Source organism: Tenrec ecaudatus, chromosome 14, assembly GCF_050624435.1.
Source record: "Tenrec ecaudatus isolate mTenEca1 chromosome 14, mTenEca1.hap1, whole genome shotgun sequence".
Classification (NCBI taxonomy): Eukaryota; Metazoa; Chordata; class Mammalia; order Afrosoricida; family Tenrecidae; genus Tenrec; species Tenrec ecaudatus.
Window position 1 is genome coordinate 117,764,154 of NC_134543.1, and position 23,807 is coordinate 117,787,960.

General features: G+C 35.5%; 1 protein-coding gene across 3 annotated transcripts in view; it reads right to left on the reverse strand.

The window, feature by feature from the left end:
* ZNF280D (zinc finger protein 280D) overlaps window positions 1–23,807 on the reverse strand; it is a 109,337-nt gene that overhangs the window by 57,084 nt on the left and 28,446 nt on the right. For all 3 annotated transcript variants that reach the window (XM_075532086.1, XM_075532084.1, XM_075532085.1), the window contains exons 5-8: window positions 22,117–22,231; window positions 18,171–18,341; window positions 17,926–18,035; window positions 9,417–9,640 (exon numbers count right to left, since the gene is read on the reverse strand). In XM_075532086.1, coding sequence (XP_075388201.1) covers window positions 9,417–9,640; window positions 17,926–18,035; window positions 18,171–18,341; window positions 22,117–22,222 — 611 coding nt within the window. In that variant the 5' untranslated portion in view covers window positions 22,223–22,231. The remainder of the gene's footprint in view (window positions 1–9,416; window positions 9,641–17,925; window positions 18,036–18,170; window positions 18,342–22,116; window positions 22,232–23,807) is intronic.

The window sequence follows — 23,807 nt, forward strand, 5'->3', positions numbered from 1 at the left end:
ATTGTATTTGGTAAGTGGTTTAGTAATACTAACATCTTTTTCCTTTCATTGTTTTAAAAATGAATTAATGTATTTAATCAAAAATATCACTAATATGCTCTAACTCTTATATTACTATGTTGTTGTTGTTGTTAGGTGCCTTGATTCATTCCCAATTCATAGCAACACTATGTACAAAGGAACAAAACACTGTAAAACACTACCGGTCTAGCACCTTGCTCACAATTGATATGTCCGAACCCATAAAGGCAGCCACTGGGTCAATCCATCTTGTCGAGGATCTTCCTCTTTTTCCCTGCCTCTCAACTTTACCAAGCATGATGTTTGTCATCAGGGACTGGTCCCTCCTGATAACAAATCCAAAATTCGTGAGACCAAGTCTTAGCACCCATGCCTAAGGAGCCTTCGAACTGTACTTCTTCTGAGACAGACAGCTTGTCCTTTGTCCATACCTTCCATGTGCTTCACCAGCACCGTCATTCAAATGCATCAGTTCTTCTCCGGTCGTCCTTATTCCGTGTCCAACAGTCACAAACATTTGAGGAATGGAAAATAGCATGGCTTGGTCAGGTGTACTGTACTCCTCAAAGTAACATCCTTTCTCTTTAAAATTTTAAAGAGGTCTTGTGCAGATATACCCAACGCAATGTGTCGATTGATTTCTTGACTACTGCTCCATGAGTATTGTCAAAGACAAACATCTTCATTTTTCTCATGATGCTACTTTACTGGTTCAATTGTGAGAACTTTGGCTTGCTTTTCATTAAGTTGTAAACCATACTGAAGACTGCAAACTTGGATCCTTATCAGCATGCGCTCCAATTCCTCCTTTCATCAAGCAAGGTTGCATTATCTGTGTGTCGCAGCTTGCTGATACGCGTTCCTCCAATCCTGATGCCAAATTCTTCTTTGTATTATCCAGCTTCTCTAATTATTTGCTCAGCATTCAGGTTGAACAAATATGGTGAGAAGATACAACCATGAAGCACGCTCTCTTGGTTTTAAACAATGCAGTAGTCCCTTGTTCTGTTCACACAACTGCCTCTTGTTCCAGGTACAGATTCTGCAGACTCTGGCACAATGAATATTCTGGAATCCCATCCTTCTCAGGGTTAGCCATATTTTATTATGCCTTTGTATAGTAAATAAAACACAAGTAAACATCTTTCTGGTATTCTCTGTTTTCAGTGAAGATCCATTGCAGAGATATCAGCAAAGGATATCCCTTTTCCACATCCTCTTCTGAAATGAAACATCTGAATTTCTGGCAGTTCCCTGTCAAAGTACTACTGCCAATAGTTGATGGGTGACCTTTAGCAAAATTTTACTTGCATGGGAAATAAATGACATTGTTCTACACTTGGAGCATCTTTGGAATGGGAACACATGTGGAGCTCTTCCAGTCACTTGGCCAAGTAGCTGTCTACTAAGTAATTTTCTTAGCATAGAAGAGTGTTTTCAGTGCTTTATCAGCTTGTTGCAATATTTCAATAGGTATTCCATCAGTTTTGGGGAGATTTGTTTTTGCCTAAGTGACATCACTACAGCTTGGACTTCTTTCTTAGGTACCACTGTTTTTGTCTTTTAGCAAAGGCTACCTCTTGAAATGGTTGAATGTTGATTAATTCTTTTTGGTACAGTGACTCGGTGTCATGTAATCTTTTCATCTTCTTTTGATAGTTCCTGCACATTTCAATATTTTGCCCATAGAATCTTTTTTTTCAAAAGCATTTCATTGGGAATTTATACAGATAATCATATCGTTCCGTAGTTCAATCTCATCAAGCAGCAGGGTTGTAGAATTGGTACCATAATCAGATTCAGATTTTCCTTCTCTCACTCCTTGACATCAGCTCCCTTTAACACGCTCCCCAGCCCTCTCCCCGCCCTCGCCACACACACACTGTACTCCCCAGTAACCTTACTCTCCTCCTTACTGTCCCTATACGTTCATCAATCCTGGGTTTCATATTCTGAAAAACATGTAACAAAAATTCAAGGCAGTGACCCCTAGTAATGCATGAGATAAACACTAGTATGAATAAACAAAAAAAATACAGAAAAAGTTTCAATCTTCCAATATGAGACAAATTTTTCTTCACTTCCGCTGATCATGTTCTTCCTTTTTGGTTTTCTGTTTCATTATAATATTTTACTTTGTCTTCTCAAGCTTGCCCTTTGAAACTTTCTGTTCGGCTCTTTTACTCCATGATTTCTTCCATTTGCCTTAGTTCTTCTATGACTAAGAGCAAGTCTCAGAGTCTCTTCTGACATCCACTTTGATCTTTTTATCAAATGACCTTTGTTTTCTTTGTGTATAGTGTTTTTTATGTCATCCCACAGTTAGTGTTCAATACATCATATCTGTTCTTGAGATATTCTCAAATGCAGGTGAGATACACTCAAGGTCCCATTTTGACTCTAGTGGACTTATTTTAATTTTCTTCAACTTCAACCAGAACTTGTATATGAGCAGTTGAAGGTCTGTCCAGAGTTGGGCCCTGGCCTCAACTTAGCTTTTGATGAGCCTCTTCTTCTCTTTCCACAGATATAATCAATTTTATTCCCAAGTATTCCATCTGGAGAAATCCATGCGTAGAGTCACCTTTTGTGTTGTTAAAAAATGCATTTGTGATGGTCATTGGTCTTATAAAATTCTATCATGCAATCTGTAGCTTTGTTTCTATCACCAAGGCCATATTTTCCAACTACTGTTTCTTCGTCTTTGTTTCCAAAGAAGATATAAATAAACCTGTTATACAACTTGAGCATTTCTTTGGAATGGGTACAAATATGAATTTCTTCCAGGCACTTGGCCAAATAGCTGTCTTCCAAGTAGCTTTCTTAGTAGAAAGCTAAGAACATTTGTTTCCAACTTTTCCATTCCAATCAGGCTGAAGATGGTAACCTTCTTGTTTATTCATCACTAACGTTAGTGATTGATACATAAATCTTATATTTTCCCATCACAGCCGGCACTGTACTTCAAGATAGATTATGAAATGTCCTATTTGATGATGAATATGCCACCCTTCCTTTTGAATGTGCCATTCCCAACTTAATGAATCATGAGACTGTCTGATTCTAAATGGCCAATACCAGTCCATTTCAGTTCATACTTTGAGTTGCTTTCCAACCTGAGGGGGTCATCATCTGGCTCTACATCTGACAATGTTTTGTTGCTAATGAGGTTTTTCAGTATCTGACAGTGTTTCACTGCTATACCCAAGGATTTCAGTGGCTAATTCTTTAGAAGTAGACAACCAATTGCTTCCTAGTAGTGTGGTCTTCGTCTGGAAGCTCTGTGTAAATCTGTTCACTTTGAGTTACTTTGCTGGTATTTGAAATACCAGTGACATAGTATCCAGCATCACAGCAACATGCAGGCCACTACAGCATATCAAATTAGACAAATGATGGGTTACTATAGTGATCTAATAATTAGTTCCGATTATTAAAATGTTTTATGGCTGCTTATTTTGTTATTATTGGTTGTTTTTGTAAAGACATACCAGTATTTTTTCTTTTCCATACAAAAGATACTATTTATATTTAAAATATTTTAAATCAAAAGAAAACCCTACAACCAAAAGCAGTTACAGAATCACAAGAAAAATATGTTAAGGCCTTGGTTTCAGCTGCTTAGAAGACAAATTACCAGTATTTCTACTTGTGTCTTGGTTTCTAAATGCACGTAAAAGCAATTTTAATGCCTACAATTACAATAGCCTTTTGCTTTATTTAATGATACTGGTTTACTGTTCATTTTAACTTGCAGACTCTGCCCTTTGTAGGCAATGTCCATTTTTCAGGTTTACATTCTGCTATTTCAGCTTCCCTAAAAGACTTCTTATGAGAAGAAACTATGGCCTTCAGTGGCAGAGAGTGCACTATAAAATGGAATACCTATTTAAAAGGGCTTACGGAAGCGTTTTACTGAATTTGAAAGTAAAGTTATTTGACAAAAACAATTGTTGGGCTAGGTCAACTATAAACAATACTTCATTTTGAGCTACGGAAGGGAATACTCTTGAATGAAGTGATATCATCAATATGGCTACCAATCACCAAAAAGCTTGTAACACTTATTTCCCTTTCAGATGTCAGTAGCCAGTTGATGCCAAGTCCCTTCCAGCTGCTGGCAAACAGTGTGTTAAAGTAAACCTGTGCCCATGGGCTTTTCCATGGCTCATGCTTTGGAAATAGACGGTCAAACCTTCTTCTGAGGCACACTGAGTGGACTCAAACTACCAACTTTTCAGTTTGTAGCTGAGCATGTTAGCCATTTGACCCATCCAAGGACTCCAAAGAAAATCCTAGTTTTGGTTAAATGTTCACGTATAGGGAAAAGACCCATGAGCCATTAAACTTAGAACTCAGAAAAGTTTTAACTGAAAATCTCACGATTTCTCTCCAATATACTGTAAGTCCCTATGTATTTCTCAAACTCATACATCTCCAAGTATGCTCGTACTTCTCAAACTAGTAGACAGAAATTTGGAAGAGGAAAAATTTAAATAAAGTCTCTTGTAAGAATAAAATAATCTTGTTATTGGTGAACAATCAATATTGGGGGGTGGGTGGAAATCACACCATTTTCCAATACAGTAAGTCCCTGAGTTCTGATGATATGAGTGATAACTGTAATGTGATGTAAATTTACCCTCACTTAGAAATGACTGAACCAAGCCCTACTGAACCAATCCCTAACTCAACAAATTCTTCACCACAATCACCTACATTTGCTGCATGCTCAATTTTTTAAATCACTGAAAAGGATTCCAGCCTTTTCTTACACTAAAGTAAGATTAAGGAAGACATATGCACCTGTTCCCACTTACCTACAAACTCAAGAGACACATTTAGGAAAGGGCCCTCCTTTGTAGTCCAGGGGATTGCCTACATGTTAAAAAGGAAGACTGGAGATCTTGAGCTATCAGTGTCTTACCGTACTCTAAAACCATCAATTTGATAGCATAGTTTTTCCTGTTAAGGTAATATATTTTTAAAACAAAATAAAACCAACTTCTTTGGTTCTCTCATGCTTATCATTAAGGTTACTTATATTTATTAAATGAAAATATCTCTACACTCTTTTTAGATGTAGTCAAATGTCATTTACTTAAAACTTCTAGAAATTGTGATAAACTATAAATATATAGTCTTCTGAAGAACTCATGAAAGAGTAAATTTTTATTTTCATATGGTTGAAATATCAAATGGGTTAATGTTAAATGGTTGTTATGGATTGCAATGAGTCAGAACTGATTCAATGCAGTGGGTTTGGGATCTCAAAGAAAAAACTTTTAAAAAATGAATGCTGACATTACTTCTAATATCATATGCATATTTAAATGTTACAAGGAGCAAAATCAGCAGACCACTTTTCTATGCATTCTACATTTACTAACATGCTTTTCTGATGTATTATATACTTTACTATTAAAATGATAAGAACATGGGAAAAGGTGACGGGGTTCCATTCTACTATTGTTTAACTGTCATGTGATATGGCTTCACAATGTTTGTGGGAAAATGAAATCAAAAGGCACGAGTATCTTTCCATGACACTGATATTTTCCATAACTTTTTGAGGCCCCCTCTTATATTTTCAAGCACCATTTTCCTCCTGTTAATAAAATCGGACCATGAGCTACTGCTGGCTAATAAAAACCCATTATTGTTAAGTTGATTCCACATACGGGAACTAAAGAAATGTGACAACTCATAAAATATGTAGAACTCTGAAAGCAATAAAAACACTATCATAAATGCATTATTCAAAATTGTTAGAAGTTAAATTACAGTGTATTTCAGAGCTTTTTATGTACTCACAGGAAAACAAACTTTGGGCTCAAGTAACTTGTAGCATGTTAAATACAAATTATAATTGTTATTATCAAGAGTAAACATTAAAAGACATATTTTGGGGGGGGCTTCAAAAGTTCATGGAAAGACTCCATTATCTTTCAATTTCATTTTCCACAAACTTTTTAGAAGCCCTCTCATACATACATATGTGTAATTCTCATTTAAGGGAATTATGGTGATGTCTGCAGTTTTAGAATGCATCAAAAATTATATATTGTTCCCCTGAAATTTTTTTTAATTTACAAATCATTTTATTGGGGGTTCTTACAGTTCTTATAACAATCCACACATCAACTATATCAACCACCCTTGTACATATGTTGCCATCATAATTTTCATTCAACTTGAGCCCTTGATATCAGTTCATTTTTCCCCTCCCACCCTCATGAACCCTTTATAAATTATTATTATTTTCATATCTTATACCATTCGCTGTCTTCCTTCACCCATGTTTCTGTTGTTTGTACCCCTGGGGGGAGTGGGTTACACATTAATCATTGCGATCGGTTCCCCATTTCTCCCCCTTCTCTTCCCACCTTCCCCCAACCCTCATGGTATTGCTACTCTCATTACTGTTCCTCAGGGGTTTATCTGCCCTGGATTCCACGTGTCAAAAGCTCTTTTCTATACCAATATATGTATTCCAATCTAGCCGGAGTTGTAAGGTAGAACTTCTGTCATGATTGTGGGGAGAAGGAAGCATGAAAGAACTAGAAAAATATTGTGTTTCTCTTCGATGCTACCCTACACCCTGACTGACTCAGTCCTTCCTTGTGAGCCTTCTATGAGGGGATTGTCTATGGATGGCCTTTGGGTCTCCACTTTGAACCCCCTCCCCCTTGTTCCCATCGATGTAATGGTTTACTTTTGATCTTCTGATGCCTGATATGTGGTCCTGTCGATACCTCGGGATCACACAGGCTGGTGCGCTTCTTCCATGTAGGCTTTCTGCTTCCCTGCTAGATGGCCGCCTGTTTAATCTCAAGCCTTTAAGAACCCCGACACCATCTTTTAATAACCAGGCATCATCACTTTCTAAAACACATTAGCTGATGCACCTATTTTGTCTTCAGCGATCATGTCAGGAAGGTGAGCATCACAGAATGCCAGGTTATTAGAACAAAGTATTCTTTGCATTGAAGGAGGGCTTGAGTAGAGGCCCAACGTCCGCCTGCTACCTTAATAGTTAACAAAACTATATGTACATAGACCTATACCCTATCATTATATATGAATATATTTACATATATACATGCCTATATTTATACCTCTATAAATGGCTTTTGCTTCCTAGTTTTCCTCTATTTCCAAAAAGGTCAGATATTCTGCAAGAAGATTTGAGTTTTGTTGCTAGTTGCTGTTGAGTAGACACAGACTTCTGCAACCGCATGTACCACACGGCAGAACTGCTCCATGGAGAATTATATATCCAATTTTTCATAGAACATGTTTCATAGAACCAGCACTTCTCTAACAAAAACACCAGAAAAGATCACTTTCTTTACAAGATAAATTATTTGAAAACTGTAAATATGAACTCATATTTGAGTAATAAATACAACTAGTAATAGGAAAATCAAACTGAATAAAACAAAATCATTTTCTTCTGGTATAAAAAAGAAATTCAACAAATGTGCTGGACCAAATGGATGTATGGATGGATTGTGAGAAGAGTTGTACAAGCCACCAATAAAATGATTTAAAAAAAAAGAAATTCGAAAGAACCTAGACAACAAAAACTCATGAAAATTCCTAGATCCCTTAAAACACATAAAAAGCCATTAATTTCCCCAATCAGGTAAAATAAACTTGGTTACATCTCATTTTGAAGGTCTCCAGTAATTATCTAAATTAAATATCACATATTTGCTTTTTTCATTCTCTATTTTAATGTATTAAGACACTAAATGAGGCTTGTTTTGTCTTGTCTGGTCGTCTTTCTGGGACGAAAACTTGGGAAAGGGATCTTTGCGTGACCCTGAGCAGTCTCTGCCAGGCCGCATGGTCAGAAGGAATCCTAGGGGTGCTAAGTAAAACCTGAAGCTTCTTGTAACTCTCATTAAATTCACTTCGATCACGAAAAAAAACAAAACACTAAATGTATTTAATTTAATGTATTTAATACATTTCATTCTTTGTTTTAATACATGTTGTAGTCCAATAGTCAGAATTCTACCTTAGTGAGTGAGCTAAAGTTAATGAAATTTTTGCACTATTTTCAACCACATTTTTTGTATCAATAATGTCCACTCACCTAAATTTTTAAACTATACAAGTCAATGGTCTAAAACGCTGTTTGACATGTATACTTTCCTTTTCTCAACAGTACTTTAAATTCTACACCATTAACTAAATTAATGACTATCAATAAGTCCCATATGTGCCATGGATATAAATTAAAATATTCTCCAATAAAATGATAAAGTAGACCAGGAATATATACAAACTTTAGATATACAAATAGAATTTGAGCTTGAGCTTAACCCAAACCCAAATCTAAAGACAGTTAGTTCTTACTACATGGCCCTGATCCATGTTTGCCCTCTCTTCGTGAGCACCCATCACTGAAGATATGGGTGCTACAGCAAAGTGTGATGAAGAAATCAGATGGTGTGCAACTATCAGAACGATGATAATCTGGGTTCTTAAAAGCTTGTCTTAAAACAAGCAGCCATCTAAGTGAGGTGTTGGCTGAGTGCACATGGATGATCAACAGCCTACGTGATCCAAGGATTATAAATAATAAAATCCAAGACCAGAGGAGGAAACAGTATTAGCGCTTAAACTCTGAGCACCCAGATCACAGAAGGCAATTGACATGAAAGTCCAAAATCCATTTGCAGAGTGTCCACATGAAGAATGAAGCTTTAGCAAAATTGCCTCTCCCCACTGACCAGGGCTGTGAATTGCCTTGCTCCCAGATGTTGAAAAACGATTAATGTAGCTGTAGGGAAGTTAAATTCAACACTTTATCATTTGTTGTCTTTTGATCCATTTTAAACCCATTCTAATTTTCACCATTTTCTGCTTCTTTTAAGGTTTTTGTTATATTGTGAGTGGGGGTACGGGGCAGAGTTGACTTTCTTTATATGAAATCCAGGATAGATCAATATATAGAGGCAGTAATTGCTAAGAGTTTCTATGGTTATTGCAAGGGAGGTTGGGGAAATGGGGAGCTAATAATAATGAGTACAAGAATGAAGAAAATGAAATGATGAGGGCAAAGAATGTACAGATGTGCTTTATACAATTGATGTATGTATATGTATGGACTGTGATAAGAGTTGTAGGAGCCCCTAGTAAAATGTAAAAAAAAAAAAAATGAAGAAAATGTTCTAAAACAGCTCGCTGAAAGAAATACAACTAAATAGACCTATGGGTCCAAATTCTAAAATACAAGGCAGGGTAAAAAGTTTTGAACATGTGAGTCTGGCTTTGTGCTTAGTAGAAAACCTACAAAGGTATGAAAAATGCAAGAAAGAAAGATACAACACTAATACCTACAGTATTCTAATTTTCAAATAGAAATAAAAACATTTACATACCTAATATTATTTTTAAGAATTTTCAAGCAACTGAAGCATTTAAAGGTTGTGTGAGTCTTCTGTTCTTCCTGGACATCTCCTTCATGTTTTCCATAATAAAAGTCATTAACTAACATGATCAATTTTCCTTTCTCTGAATCAGTAGCTGTATTTGTATTTGTCGTACTTGAAAATTCTGTTTTAGCCAATCCCAAAAAGTTGTTAATCATATCTGGACAACAATACTGAAAGAGAAAAAAAATAAAAGTCTTATTTATCTCTTTAAAAAAATTGATCACAAAAATGGTTCAGTGTTTGCAACTAAGACCAGACCACGTACAACTATGCTTGGTAATGTACCTGGAAAACATTCACCAAAAAGCTGTGACTGTATGTATTCTAAAAATTCAAACAGTATAAACCTATCATCTTAATAAACAACACCAATAAAAAATGTTTTATAAAACCTGATGACCAGGACTGGCTGTTAATTTCATATTCATGTAAGATATAAAAAGGCAATAGTTTCATATGCCATTATTTAATTATTAAATTGTAAAGAGTATATTCCATAAATCCTAGTTGAAACCTAAGTCTGAACAAACCAGATCTGGCATTCTCTAGAATCAAGGTTAGAAAATTTATGGGACATAAAAATAAGCATCATCTGAAAAACGTCAACAGTTAGAATACCTAGAATGCTGATACTTCAAAGAAGAAATTTATCTTAGGAATCAGTATGTCATACAAATTGGTCAAAAATATATAATTTATTTACTATCTATCACATTCAGTTGTAGTATTTCTATAAGTCAGTACACTCAGGAAATCCTTCAGTTGAAAAACTAGAAGTATTTGTTAAACTGCTAATTGCTGGGACCCAGAGTTCAGAGCAAGATCTAGAGGTAGGGTCCATAAATCTGCATTTTTAACAGGTCACCCAGGCAATTCTTTTACAAATTAAGTCAGTTAATAAATTATCTTTGAATGTGTTATTTTGTAAATTTGTGGAAACATAAAAAATTGAAAAGCTAGTCACAACTGCATTCCATTCCTATAAGAACAGCCAATTCCTAAACTGCCACATGTAAAATGTTAGCTCACTGATAAAACTTTATGTACTAATTGGGTCTGTATAATACTAACAAAGTTATATTTCTTTCCAGGTTACCATATACTTACTTAGTTTTTACATGTTAAAAAACATAAAAGGTAATCTAAAATAGATTCACAAGAAAGAAACTTGAATTAAAAAAAACACAAATCCTTCCCTCCCACAAAAAGAAAAGAAGATATATTTAAAAATTAAAACTGCAAATATATACTAAATTGGAATATATTCACTAGTTCTCTAATGTGATCTTCTGATCCATGTATAGTTGAAATGATAGTAGACAAGAAAGACTTGATATGTTTCTAAATTCTTCTTGAAATACAAATAATATTTAAGACCTAAAAAATTAGGAAAATCAGATTATTTCTAAGGACAGGCTGAGTTCTTCCAATAAACTATGATTTTTGACATTAAAGATGAATTGAAAAATAGAATGGCTCAGAATAAAACCATTAGCAAAATTAGAAAAATATCTTAAGATATACATCTTACTACCAATCTTATCTTCCAAGAACTTACTACTAATCTTATCTTCCAAGAACTTACTACTGATCTTATCTTCCAAGAAAGACCAGTGGTATCATTTTGATGGTCATAATTACTCACTTTATCTGCAGCTTTCCTACCAGAAAGGTTCACTGAGGAAAGAAACAGTAACATAAAAAATTTTATGTGATAGAGAATAGGATTCCTAACTTTAAAATATAGATAACTTTGCATTAAAACCCTTCATTACCATTTTTTAACTTTGTATTTTTTTTTTTTTGCTAATGAAACACAAGTCGATTCATTAGGTATTTAACATTTGTTTGTTTGTTTGTTTTAGGTGCCATCAACTTAGTTCTGACTCAGCCTGACCCTAAGTGCAACAGAACCAAACACTGTCCGACCCTGTGCCATCCTCACACGATCACGGCAGTGTGAGCCCACTGCTGCAGCCACTGTGACAACACTGTCGTCCGGCCCTGTGCCACCTTCACACAATCACTGTGACACCCACCTTCTGAGGGCTTCCTCTTTTGGATGTAACCCTCTATCTTACCAAGCACAAGCACCTTCTAGAGCAGCGGTTCTCAACCTGTGGCTCACGATGCCCTTGGGGGTCCAATGACCCTTTCACAGGAGTCGCCCGATTCATAACGTGGCAAAATGACAGTGATGAAGTAGCAACGAAAATAATTTTGTGGTTGGGGAGTCACCACCACATGAGGAACTGTATGAAAGGGTCGCGGCCTGGGAAGGTTGAGAACACTGCTGTAGAGGAATAAGTCCCTCCAAAGTGCATTAGCAGTCGTCATTTTTACTCGTCAAGGGCATTTTGGCCATACTTCTTTCAACAGAGATGTATTTGTTCTTGTGGCAGTCTACAGTATATTTAATATTTCTTGCCAACACCATGATTCAAGGATATCAATTTTTCTTCAGTTTTCCTTACTCATTGTCTAGCTTTAGCATTGCATATGAAGCAAGTGAAAATAACATGACTTGGGTCACGATCACCTTAGTCGTCAAAGTGCCATTTTTCCCAATTACATATGTCCTGTGATGTCCTTATTACTGTTTTCATGGACGTTTGTTGTGGATATAAGTAAAATGAAATCCTTAACAACTTGAATAATTCTCCATTTAGTGTGATGTTGCTTATTGCCCTGGTTGTAAGCATTTTTTCTGCTTCTGTCTTCTTTCTAGTGAGGTGTAATCCATATTAAAGACTCTAGGCTGTAATTTTCATCAGTAAATGCTTTGAGTCACTTCGCCTATAGCTAGTGAGGTTATGTCCCCTGCATATCACAAGTTCATGAATCTTCCTCTAATCCTGCTGTGATATGACTCTTCACATATTAGTCGACTTCTCAAATTATTTGGTCAGCATACAGGTTGAATAAATATGAGGACAAGATACAATCCCATCATACACCTTTCCTAATTTCATACCATACACTAATCCTCTTTTTCTGTTCAAATAACTGACTCTTGGTTCATGTACAGGTTTATGAGCACAATTTAGTGTTCTGATATCCACATGTTTTATAATATTATGTATAATTTATTATCATTCAATAAAGCACATGTAAAAATCTTTCCGGTATACATTCAGGTAATATCAATCTAATATCAGCAATGGTTCCACAGCCTTTTCTGAAATCAGTTTGAGTTTCTGGCTGTTCCCTATCAAAGAATGACTACAACTATTTTTAAATTATCTTTAGCCAAATTTTAACCTTTGCATACTGTTGGATCACCTTTGGTATAGGCACCAATCTGAAACCTGTCAGTTTGTTTACCACAGCGGCTTACATGCTGCTATAATGTTAGAAAGTATTCTACTGATAATTCCAAGACTACCGGGGTCAGCCATGGTAGACAAGTTTTAGTGGAAGAGCCAGACTAACATACAAGGTGGAAGGGCCTGGCCTGTGAAAACTCTATGAATAACAGGGGAACTTTGTCTAATGTGGTTCTAGGTTAGAGGACTCTTCAAATATGACTGAGGAAGAGTTATCGATTCAAAGAAGAGTTGACTTTAGTTTTAAAATATGGATGGAGTAAAGCTTTTGAGACTATCAGTTGCTGGTGGCAGGATTCACCATGAGAAGAAACACCTACAACATCCACTAATAATCAGAACATGGAAATATGACATATGAATCTAAGAAAGTGGAAAATTGTCAAAAATAAACTGAAATGCTTGAAGATCAATCAATATGCATTAGTGAAGTGAAGTGGACTGGCCATTTTGAATCAATCTATAGTCTACCCAACTAGAAATGACAAATTAAAGAGGAATGATCCTACAGATGATAAATATTATGTGGGATACATATGTCTTGGTATGTTAAGAGGGATAAGGTATGGGGAGTAAATCCTTGCATATTAATTTTATTGAGTGAAATGTTTGAAAACATGGATAACACAAGGGCATCCAGCACTGTGATTCATGTCTCCTTCCTCAATGCTGCAGTTTCTGCATAACTTTCTGGTTTCCTTGACAAGGAAATGAGACACAACATGTTAGAGGCAGGTGGCAGGTGGCACTCCACTGATTTTTGCTTTGTTCTTCACAAGAAAAGGTCCTCTTCCTCTTTTGATTCCCCAATTTGTGAAACTGTGTACAATGTTAAGATCAAAAAAGAAACACAGCAAATGTTGTCACCCTCTGAGAGAGCCCCTTTCGACTGAGTACCTTCCCTGCCTCTGGTCAAGGCTTACCCCTCTCATGATTGCATTGTATATATCCTGCAACTGGTCTTGGGCAAGGGATTACTGAGGAACTGGCCAAAAAAAAAAAAGTGATGCACACAACCCCAGTTCACAATAAATAATTCATTTTAAAAATAATAACTACTGGTACATTGGAATTAAATGTTCATGTGGCAAAAAAATACATCAATAGATTTATGTTTACACTGTATAACCAAAAACCAAACTCACTGCCACTGAGTTAATTCTGACTTGTGGAGACCCTATAGGACAGAGTTGAACTGTCCCTACAGATTTCCAAGACTATAACTCTTTATGGGAGGAGAAAGCCCCATCTTTCTCCTGCAGAGCACCTATGGGTTTTGAGCTGTGGACTTTGTGGATCACAGCCCAGCGTGGAACCACTCCTTCACCAAGGATCTTGTACTATACAGTGCCTCAAAATCACTTCTTCATTTCGGTCTTACCTATTCTTGACCAGGGCACCCTAATCACTCACAAGGAACACTACATAAACAAAACACACAAACCTTACCTTATCATATAGAAATTTAAAGAAACAAAAAATTTATATAATCACTCTTCCAGAATGTATCACTTCATAAAATAACCTTTTCATAAAATAACCTCTCAACACAGTAATATAGCACCAAAATATGCCCTTCTGTTTTATGCTGTTACCCAAGTCCTTACACTGTGACACAAACATGTATTATTCATGATGAAAGAGCCCTCAAGAAATCCCATGGGCAAATAATGTCTTACTCATGTGTACCCAGACAATGAAAGGGTCAATTTGTGCTTTCACACTGCACAAGTTATCCTGAGTCATATTTGGGGCTTTATTCTTCTCATATCTATAATATAATCTAAACAATGAATGTGGAGTGGGCTGAAAGGTTTATATTCTCTAGAAATAGAGTCTAAATTCTTACACTGCAAAAGTAAAAGGTTACCGAGTTCAGCAAAAAACAATGAAGGCAGAGAACGACACATGAGGAGAATAAAGGCAATCCTCCAACAACTCACAGCAATGAGGAGAGGCGTGATGTGTCCCCCACCAAACCGGAATTCTTCTTCAAAGCTATGTATTTAAATTTGTTTACAAAACAACCTTATCACCTACAAAGTACTCTCCATTACACTTAATACATTTGTCAAATCTGTGATTCCATACTTGGGAGACATTTTTCAAACACATCTGTTTGGATAGCTGAGAGCACCTCCCTTGTTTTTTAATTCGCCTCTTCTATGCCATTAAATTGCTGTCCTTTCATGTCCATCTTCAGTCACAAAAACAAAAAGAAGTTGCACAGAGTAAGGTCGGGTGAATAAAGTGCATGGGGCAAGAGAGGCATGCTGGTTTTTGCCAGAAACTGGTGCACTGAGATGGCTGCATGAACAGGTATATTGTCGTAGTGGCAAAACTAGTCCGTTCTCTTCCACAAATCAGGCCTTTTTTGTAGCACACTGTTTCACAATCTTTTCAGAACTTCTACAGAAAACTTGATTAACAGTCTGAGCTGGTGGAACCAACTCCAAATGCACATTACATCTGGGTTTTGTTGGGGTACCACTTCGTATATCAAGATTAGAGATGTCTCTGTAGGTGCAGAAGCTAATGGACACAAGATCAGCAGGTTAGACAATAGTATTTTGGCTTTAGAGGGGGAATGCATCCAAGGTCAATGAGAGACTGCTGCTGACTCCAAGGATCTGCAGGCAACAAAGCAGGTCCAGACACAGCATCAAGCAAACAAACTTTATAGTGGAAGCAGGCTACAGCGCCCCCCCACCCCCAAGGAAACTTCCTTTCGATTGGCTGCTCATAGCTGACCTCATCAAGAGAATATTACATTATGTTACATATCATGGAGAATTAAAATACGTCTTAACTGCCAAAACCACTGAGAATCTGGTGCAGTCAACCCTATCACTGTCACTAAAGCGCCCTAGTACTGTTATGGGATGTAGGGGGTATAAGGGTATGAGTCAGAATTAACTTGATGGCACACATATCAATATATATAAATTGTGTGTGTGTGTGTGTATCTCCAGGTGTTCAGGGCACATTTGTTGAAAAGACTATTATTACTCCATTGAATTGGTTTTGCTCTTTTGTCAAAATTAGTTAATTATTTTTGTCTAAGTCTGTTCCACTAATCAATTTTTTCACTAATACCACACTGTCCTGATCACTATTATCTTTTAAAAAAAACAAACTCATCAAATGGGGAGTGTCAGTCCTCCACTGCTATTCTTCTTCACTATTTTTGACAATTCTATGACATTCACATATAACTTTAGAATCAGTTTGCCAATCTTAAGCCAATTTCCTGAGATCTTAATTGGTAATGTGTTTTATAACCATGAAAGAATTGACATCTTAACAGTAAGTCTTCCTACATGTGTAATCTTTGATTTCTTTAATCAGTTTTAAACCTAAGAACTTCATTACTGCTGGTGCTAATATATATGGTGGTGTGTTTTTAATTTCAAATATCAATTGTTAATTGCCAGTATTGAGGAAAATAATTGCATGCACTTTTCAACAAGGAAAAAAGCAGTTGAGAGAAGATGAGTTTTATCAAAGGAATTGATCTTTGAATCCCAGTTATGAAAAACAACAGCTGTAAATCAACAAGAAAAATATCTTTAATAACTTTCGAAGGATTAAATGATATAATGTACTTAAAGTTCAGTACTGTGTCTGACTTGTGAACTTGGCTTAATAAACTTATTCTAAGATATTTGATTTATGTTTTAAATATGTCATTTCAAGAACATGTTGTGATCATCATCTACCTAAAGGCAAAAAATTACATAAAAGTAACTGTAACACTTTTTTATAATGGAAATCTTTGTATCTTTAAAAATGCAACTGCATTGTTAAAATATATCAGCTACTTGATAAAAATTCTCTAACTTTAACCCCTCTTCTAGATTTAGTGACCATCTTTTTTAGATTTCTTTAAGATAGAAGCATATCTAATAAGTTATTCAAATATTTATATAATTTGAAACAATTTTGTTCTAAAATATTCAATAACCTATTATAGAGCTACATCTCTTTTAAAATGCAATACAATCTTGTATTATAAAAACATTACAAAAAAACAAAAAACATTACATGGAAGTGTCAGATGTTTCTAATAGGAATAATAAAGCATATTACAATAAAATCTTATAAAAAGATTTCCACTTTCTTCATATACAGAAGAAATATATTCCATGTACTACAACTTGAACACAAATTAGCAAAAGACATCCAAGTTTCCTTGTTTATGCAGAAAGAAAAAGGGAGGATATAAACCAAATTAATAAAAATATTTTTCTTTTTATCATAATTAAAGATAATAAAGAACTCAGGGTTTACATTTTCTCCATTTATAAGGCAAGGCAAAAATAATAGATGTTTCACCCAAATACTAGGCAGACAGAAAAAGTAAGAGCATTTATACCGAATTATTCTCACATATCAAAACAAAACATGATCAAAACAAAAAGTTCAATTATCAGAGGCCACACTTTGCACACTTGCAGCAGTGATAGAGCAAATATAGCTTTGTACAGTAATAGAGAAATTGTATTTGGGATTTTCCAAAAGCTCATTTTTTTCTACTGTTTAAAAGAAGAAAAAAAGCAAATCTCTTAACGAGATAGCAAGAACATTTCATGTACTTCTATGTCTTTGTACTGTTTTACTCCTTCCACTTCCTCATGTCATCATGCCTTTTTGCTTGTCTTCTGTCTGCCGCCACCTTGCATTTTTACACTGGGCATGGCAAAGAGAATGAGGTCATCTTCACACATGCAGAGCAGGACACTGTGCTATCTACTTAAACGTTGTAAGTGGGCACTTATTGGCATTTTAAAGTTATAAGATAAATTTGAAAAACATAGAAGCTCATTTTATAAGAAATATAAAGAATGGTATTATCTTAAATAATACATTATTTTCATTTAAACAAAAACATAAGCATATACTATGATGCATGTGAACCTTCATTTTTTTAATTCGATGATTCAGAGGAATTTTTTATCTTGTGTAAAGATAATCACTTTGAATATATATTATGACTTAAGTTTCATAAAAATACTAATTTAAGATTTCTTATCTAAATATCTGGACAAACCAGTTGTTATTATAAACCATTTTAACATTGTCAGAGATTTGTAAACTTTTTATAAACTAAATTCTGAAAAAAGTTTTACCTTCATGTGATTTCTCAAAGGATCCAGAAGATTAAAATGAATGTTGCACTTTGGACAAGCTTTTGGAAAAGGTGTTCCATTTTTAGATTGATTTGGTGAGGTGTTGATACCTAAAATAAATTCAGGATATTTATGATTTCAAATTGTTTTATAACCTCATATGACCACTAGTCAGTTTTAAAATTTACCACAATTTCTATAATTTATGAATAATATTTTTTTCATAAACCAGATTTCATATTTACCTTTTGACGGCACTTCCTGAGGAGATGTCAGTGAAGTGGAATTTATCGAAGAAAATGTAGCTGAGGAACTTGTTCCCAAAACACCTTCACTAGGTTTAGGCTTTTTTGAGATAGCACTATTTACTTCAGAAGTAGACGGGCGCTTTGATACAAAGGAACTTTCATTTATACCTACCAAGATTTAAATAAGAAGATATTTTAAAATATTTTGCCATAAAGCATTGCTTTCAACTGCTACTTAAGTTGCCTTATATTTAAAACGAAGTAAAAATTTTTACTTCGTTTTAAATATAAGGCAACTAAATTAAATGTAATAATTGTTACATCACAATGAAGAATAAAGAATAATTCCTTTGGGGGGACAAATATAAAGTAATAATAATAATTTAAAGATAAAAATATAAATAATGAGTAAGAAAGATAAGACCATCATCAATATTTTAAAAGCCCAGGAAGAAATTTTTGTCATGGGAACAAACAAGAAATACTTGAGTCTAGAGCAAATTCAGGTTGGATCAAGAGGCAGGTCAATTGACCAAGTATAAAGTTCACTCCAGCATCATCAAGTTTACAATGATCTCTGTCTGATAATAAAGCTGCTCGGGTCCCTTGTCTGTGGCTAGAAGGGGTCTGCAAGAGGCTTACTCTGACTAGATACTCTGCAGATGGGGCCGGGGCTCCCACTGTCCTCCATAGCCTTCTACCAGTTGGGTGCTCACAATTTAAGCTCTGATACTCTTCACTTCATCATATTTGGATTTTGTTACTGTCATCTTTGGATAACACAAGCTAGCATGCTTCTTCCATGAAGAAATAATTCTTTAAAACAACCAAACACTTTGAGGGAACAAGTCCATGGGCCTGGGAGCTGGAGACCATAAACTCAGAAGATACTAAATTCAATTGGCCTAAAAGTCTACACAATGTTCCATACCGTATTTGGCTAAGGAGTAACTAAGATGCCAAAAACTTGTGTGCTGCTACTTAAGATGCACGTATTACTATCTTCTTGTCTGGAGGAAAAAGCATCAAAGGCACATGACAATGGTTAATCCAATAGACTAATAGTCCCCACAAGCATCAGTCTCCACAACTTCGAGATCAGAAGAACTAGATGATCCCTGGGTAGCACTACCAACTGCTTTCGGAGGGATCATATTAGAAATAGAATGGGAGAGAAATGTGGAACAAAATTCAAAATCACTAAAGAAAGTCAGGTATATTTGTCTGATAGAGTCTGATACAATTCCTGAGACTATATCCCTTTGTCATCCTTCAGATCTGGAAATGAACTCACTCCCATGGAATAATTTTCAGTCAAATCATAGGTTTACAGAACTAACAGTAACCCAAATAAATACACATACCTTATAATAATCAACCACTTGAGATCAAAGGGGTAACATTTACCAAAGGAAAGTGTTCAGAGAATTAAGAAAGAAACAAATACAAGAAAGAACTAGGATGGCTGATGTTACATTATGGAGACTGCAATCAGTGATATAAAACAAACGGAAAACTGATCTGCTTTGTAAACGTTCACCCTTTACAATAAAAACTTTAAGGAAAAGGGAATGAAAAGTATTTATTCAAATACAAAAGGACAATCCATTTGGTTACCAACTGAAAAGCTGGAGGTTTCAAGGTCACCCAAAGGCAACTCCAAAGATAGGCCTAGTAGTCTACTTCTGAAAGCCAGCCACTGAACACACCAGGAAGCACAGTTCCATTCTAACACACATGAAATTGTCATGAATCAGAATAAACTCAAAGACAACAGTATGAGGTCCCTCGGGGGTTATAAAGAAAATGCACAAACTTCATTATGTGCACACATCAAGAGGCTTGAAAAAACTGAATTTTTCCCATGAACTTTGTGAATCCTCGGTATTTTTAGATACTTAAGTGCATTTAAGTTGGCCAAAGAAAAAAAAGCACCTTACACAATTTGCTCTTAGACCCTTAGGATGCGTCCTATTAGGTTAAAATATCTACTGGAAAATCCATGACTTCATGGAGCCCTGGTGGTGTAATTGTTAAGTGTTGCACTGCGAACCACATGATCAGCAGTGTGAAACCACCAGCAGCTCCCTGAGAGAAACTGAGCAGTTTGACTCAGGAACCCATGGGGGACACTGAGTCAGCACAGATGCACGGCAGTGAATAGTGTGTCTCCAGATTAAATTACCTAGATACTGGAAATAAGGAATCTAGAACGATAATGCCACATTCCTAAAGAGACCCCTTGGCTCAGAGGCTGAAGACCAAAGAGACTTGGCTGCTGGGTGAGGAGAGGTGCTAACGACTGTACCCTTACTATAGATATACTGACCATGACTTGTGGTGACTTGCTAACTTGCCAAATAAACCCCCGCAATTGTGAGTTTTGTCTGTGAGTTCTATGTGGCCACTGCAACAAGTCATCAAAGCCAGCAGAAAAGTAGGATGCAATGGGAAGAAGAGTTTGGGTCAGAATAAGGAAAGAGAGCTGGATGATCAAGGCATGCCTGCCCTCCGCCTTATGGCAACAGAGAAGCCAGAGGAGGTCAGATACAGCCCCATTCTAAGCCATTTCCACAGAAACTTTACACAGAAACCTGTAAACAGTACCAAGTCTGGTTATAGTGACTGGGATATACCCTAAAATACCTGTAGAACAAGGATGATTATATTATATAAGAAAAAATTAAATTTTCATTCTAATAAGAGGAGAAATTTGAATTGTACAGAGGTAAGGTGATTTGCTAAAGGCTACAAAACTCTGGAAGGCAAATCTACACCACCTAAATCTGTTTAATCTTATTTCCTGTGGAGACTAATCCCACTCTGAAGTACCATGTAGAAAAGTACTAGGAGTCATTGTCCTTTGCCCTAAATAAATTTCAAAAATTCCTCATTTTTTTATGAATAAAACTCATGCTTTGCAAAATCCAATTTATAACACATACTGCTCTCCCCATTTCTACTGCCTACTGCCTGTACCACGTAAGCAACACCAAGAGAAGTGAGTAGCAATCACATATTATCAAAATGGAAACCATTTGTCACTAATGTTACTATATATAATTTGGGGAATAGTTGGTAGATTTGCTACATTTAGTAGTGAAAGATCAAATATTGACAAAATTCATGTTTCTAGCAAACTTATGATGAATAATTTAAGGATTTATTAAGTTTTTCTTATCACATTAATTTATGTTACAGTACAGAATCAAAGAACTTTACCTCTTCCACAATTTAATTTCATTATTCCTTCATTGGGTATTTACTATGAATAAATCATTGTTTCTGTAGTACTGCCACTTTATAATACCACTCAACTATCATTTCTAAATCATTAATTGAAACAGAAAGACACCCGACTAATTAAGAAATCGACTATAGCCATACATTTTTCACATCAGTAGCCACATAAACTAATGCTTTTTTAAAAGGAAACAATATTTATGGAAGCACAGAAATAATACTAGAATTTTTAGCCCATGGGTGGCTCCAAGTGAGAACAAATCAGAGCCTGCTAGATTACTTAATAGAAATAAACTAGTATTAAGCAATGCATAAAATCACCCAAGAAAGTCATCCTACACTATTAGCACCATTCCACCTGATACTACATGAAAATCTTAAAGTAAGGACATGAGATTCAAAACAGAAAGTCAATTCTACCTGCATATTCACATAATCATGAAAGGTTTTATTTTTCCTTGGGGGGTGGAATTACGATATTAATTTTCATGAGGCAAAGTTAAATATATGGTCTATAATATTAACGAAGAGCTCAGGAATGGATTCTGGTACATTCACACAAGATGGTTTTCTTTTTCAAAACCGTTTTGTTGGGAGTTGATACTGATTATCACTATTCTGTAGTTCAATCATATCAAGCAGTATTGTACAATTGTTATCTAAAACAGTTTAATTTTTCACAAAAAGTGCGAAAACCAACCTGCTATAGAAAGTGCTGGTCCCCCTTGATAATGTGCAACTGCTGTATCCCGGGTCAAGTCAAACGGTAACTCAGAATTTTTAGATGCAACTCGTGATGAGTTCATTATAAATCCCTGTTAAAATATTTCAAACAGAGACTATAATTAGTTCCTACAGTTATTACTCTGAGTACTAGTTAAGTTATTCATAAACACTTTCTGTCATTTGCTTAGATGTCTTCGGAGCCCTGGTAGTGCTGTCAGGTTAAGTGCTAGACTGCTAATGACAAAGCCTGAGGTTCAAAACCCATCAATTGCTCTAAGGAAACAAGTTGAGGCTATCTGCTCCCATAAAGATTTACAACCTCATAAAAATTCACTAAGTTACCCTAGGTGTGTCTTGGTCCATTGATCGATTAATTGCATCAATAAGTGAATAGAAACTTGGACTGGTTAGTCTAGGTAAATTATCATTCGGAGGTTAATTTATGATCCGAGGTCACCCCAACCAAAATGAACAGTTCATGAAACTAATTTTTTTTAATCTTTTGAATTGTTCTTAAATTAGCGAACTGTTCATTAAAGCTTCATTGGGTCTTCTCATCTTACAGGTTTATTCCCACCTCTTCACAGGACGGTCAATTTCGCTGATAAAAAGACAGTTAAATCCTCCTCGTGTGACCACTCATACAAGTCCACATTTAGAGAACAAAGGATCATGCTACCTTTGCACAGTCAGAGTGCTGCGGCCATTGAACATGGGTCACTGGGCAGGCAGTGCCACTGCTACGAGTAAAGCTAGAGGTGATGTTTTTGGTAAACAGGAGGGATTAGAGTTTGTTTGCCGAGTTCCTTTTCCTTTCTTTAATCTTTCCTTTAGAAATGTACACCTGGGTTGGATTTACAAGGTATATAATAATATATTGATAAGGTAAAATTATTCCGTTTTTAACTACCAGTGAGTATTTGTTCAGATATAAGCTGGTGCAAGGAGGAAAAAAAATCCTTGTTACTTATATTAACAGAATTGCTTCTGTAGGATAATAGATTAGTCCAGTTTAAAATTAGGAGTTAGCTTATATTGTGGGAATTAAAGATTTTTTTGTTGTTGAGCTTGAACGCTTTTTTACTTGATGGCTGCTTTTAGGTCCACTATGAATACAATAAAGCTTACTCTCTAAAAAAGGTTGAACCCAAAATTGAAAGAGCTGTACCTCTTTCAATTATATCTAAAATTTACATAAGGATTATGTGTTAAGCTTTGGGTAAATTTTAGGTTGACCTATTATTCTTAGCTTGACAAGCAGCTCGCACCAGATTCGATTGGCTTTTCACCTCTACCTATAAGTCTTCTCACAATTTTGCAACATAGATGAATTGATTCCTTAAAATTGTTTATAGGTAGCTCATCTGGTTTAGGGGTATTTGGTCAAAGTTCTCTTTGACAAATTTATTCTAGTTAGCTTATTATGCAAAATGTAGAAGTTTTAATCTTTGCTGTATTTTACTTTGAATGAAATCTTTCATCTTTCCTTTGCGGTACTGTCTCTATTGCTCAACTAGTAGGATTTCTATCACCTATATGTTTAAAGGGGTAAATGGTTTAGTTTAGAAATGAAATGTATTTATGTTTAAATACTGTTGGGCTACTAAGATATGGTTCAAAATGGTCAGTATAGCTGAAATCTTCTGGGGGGCAAGTCAGATGCTT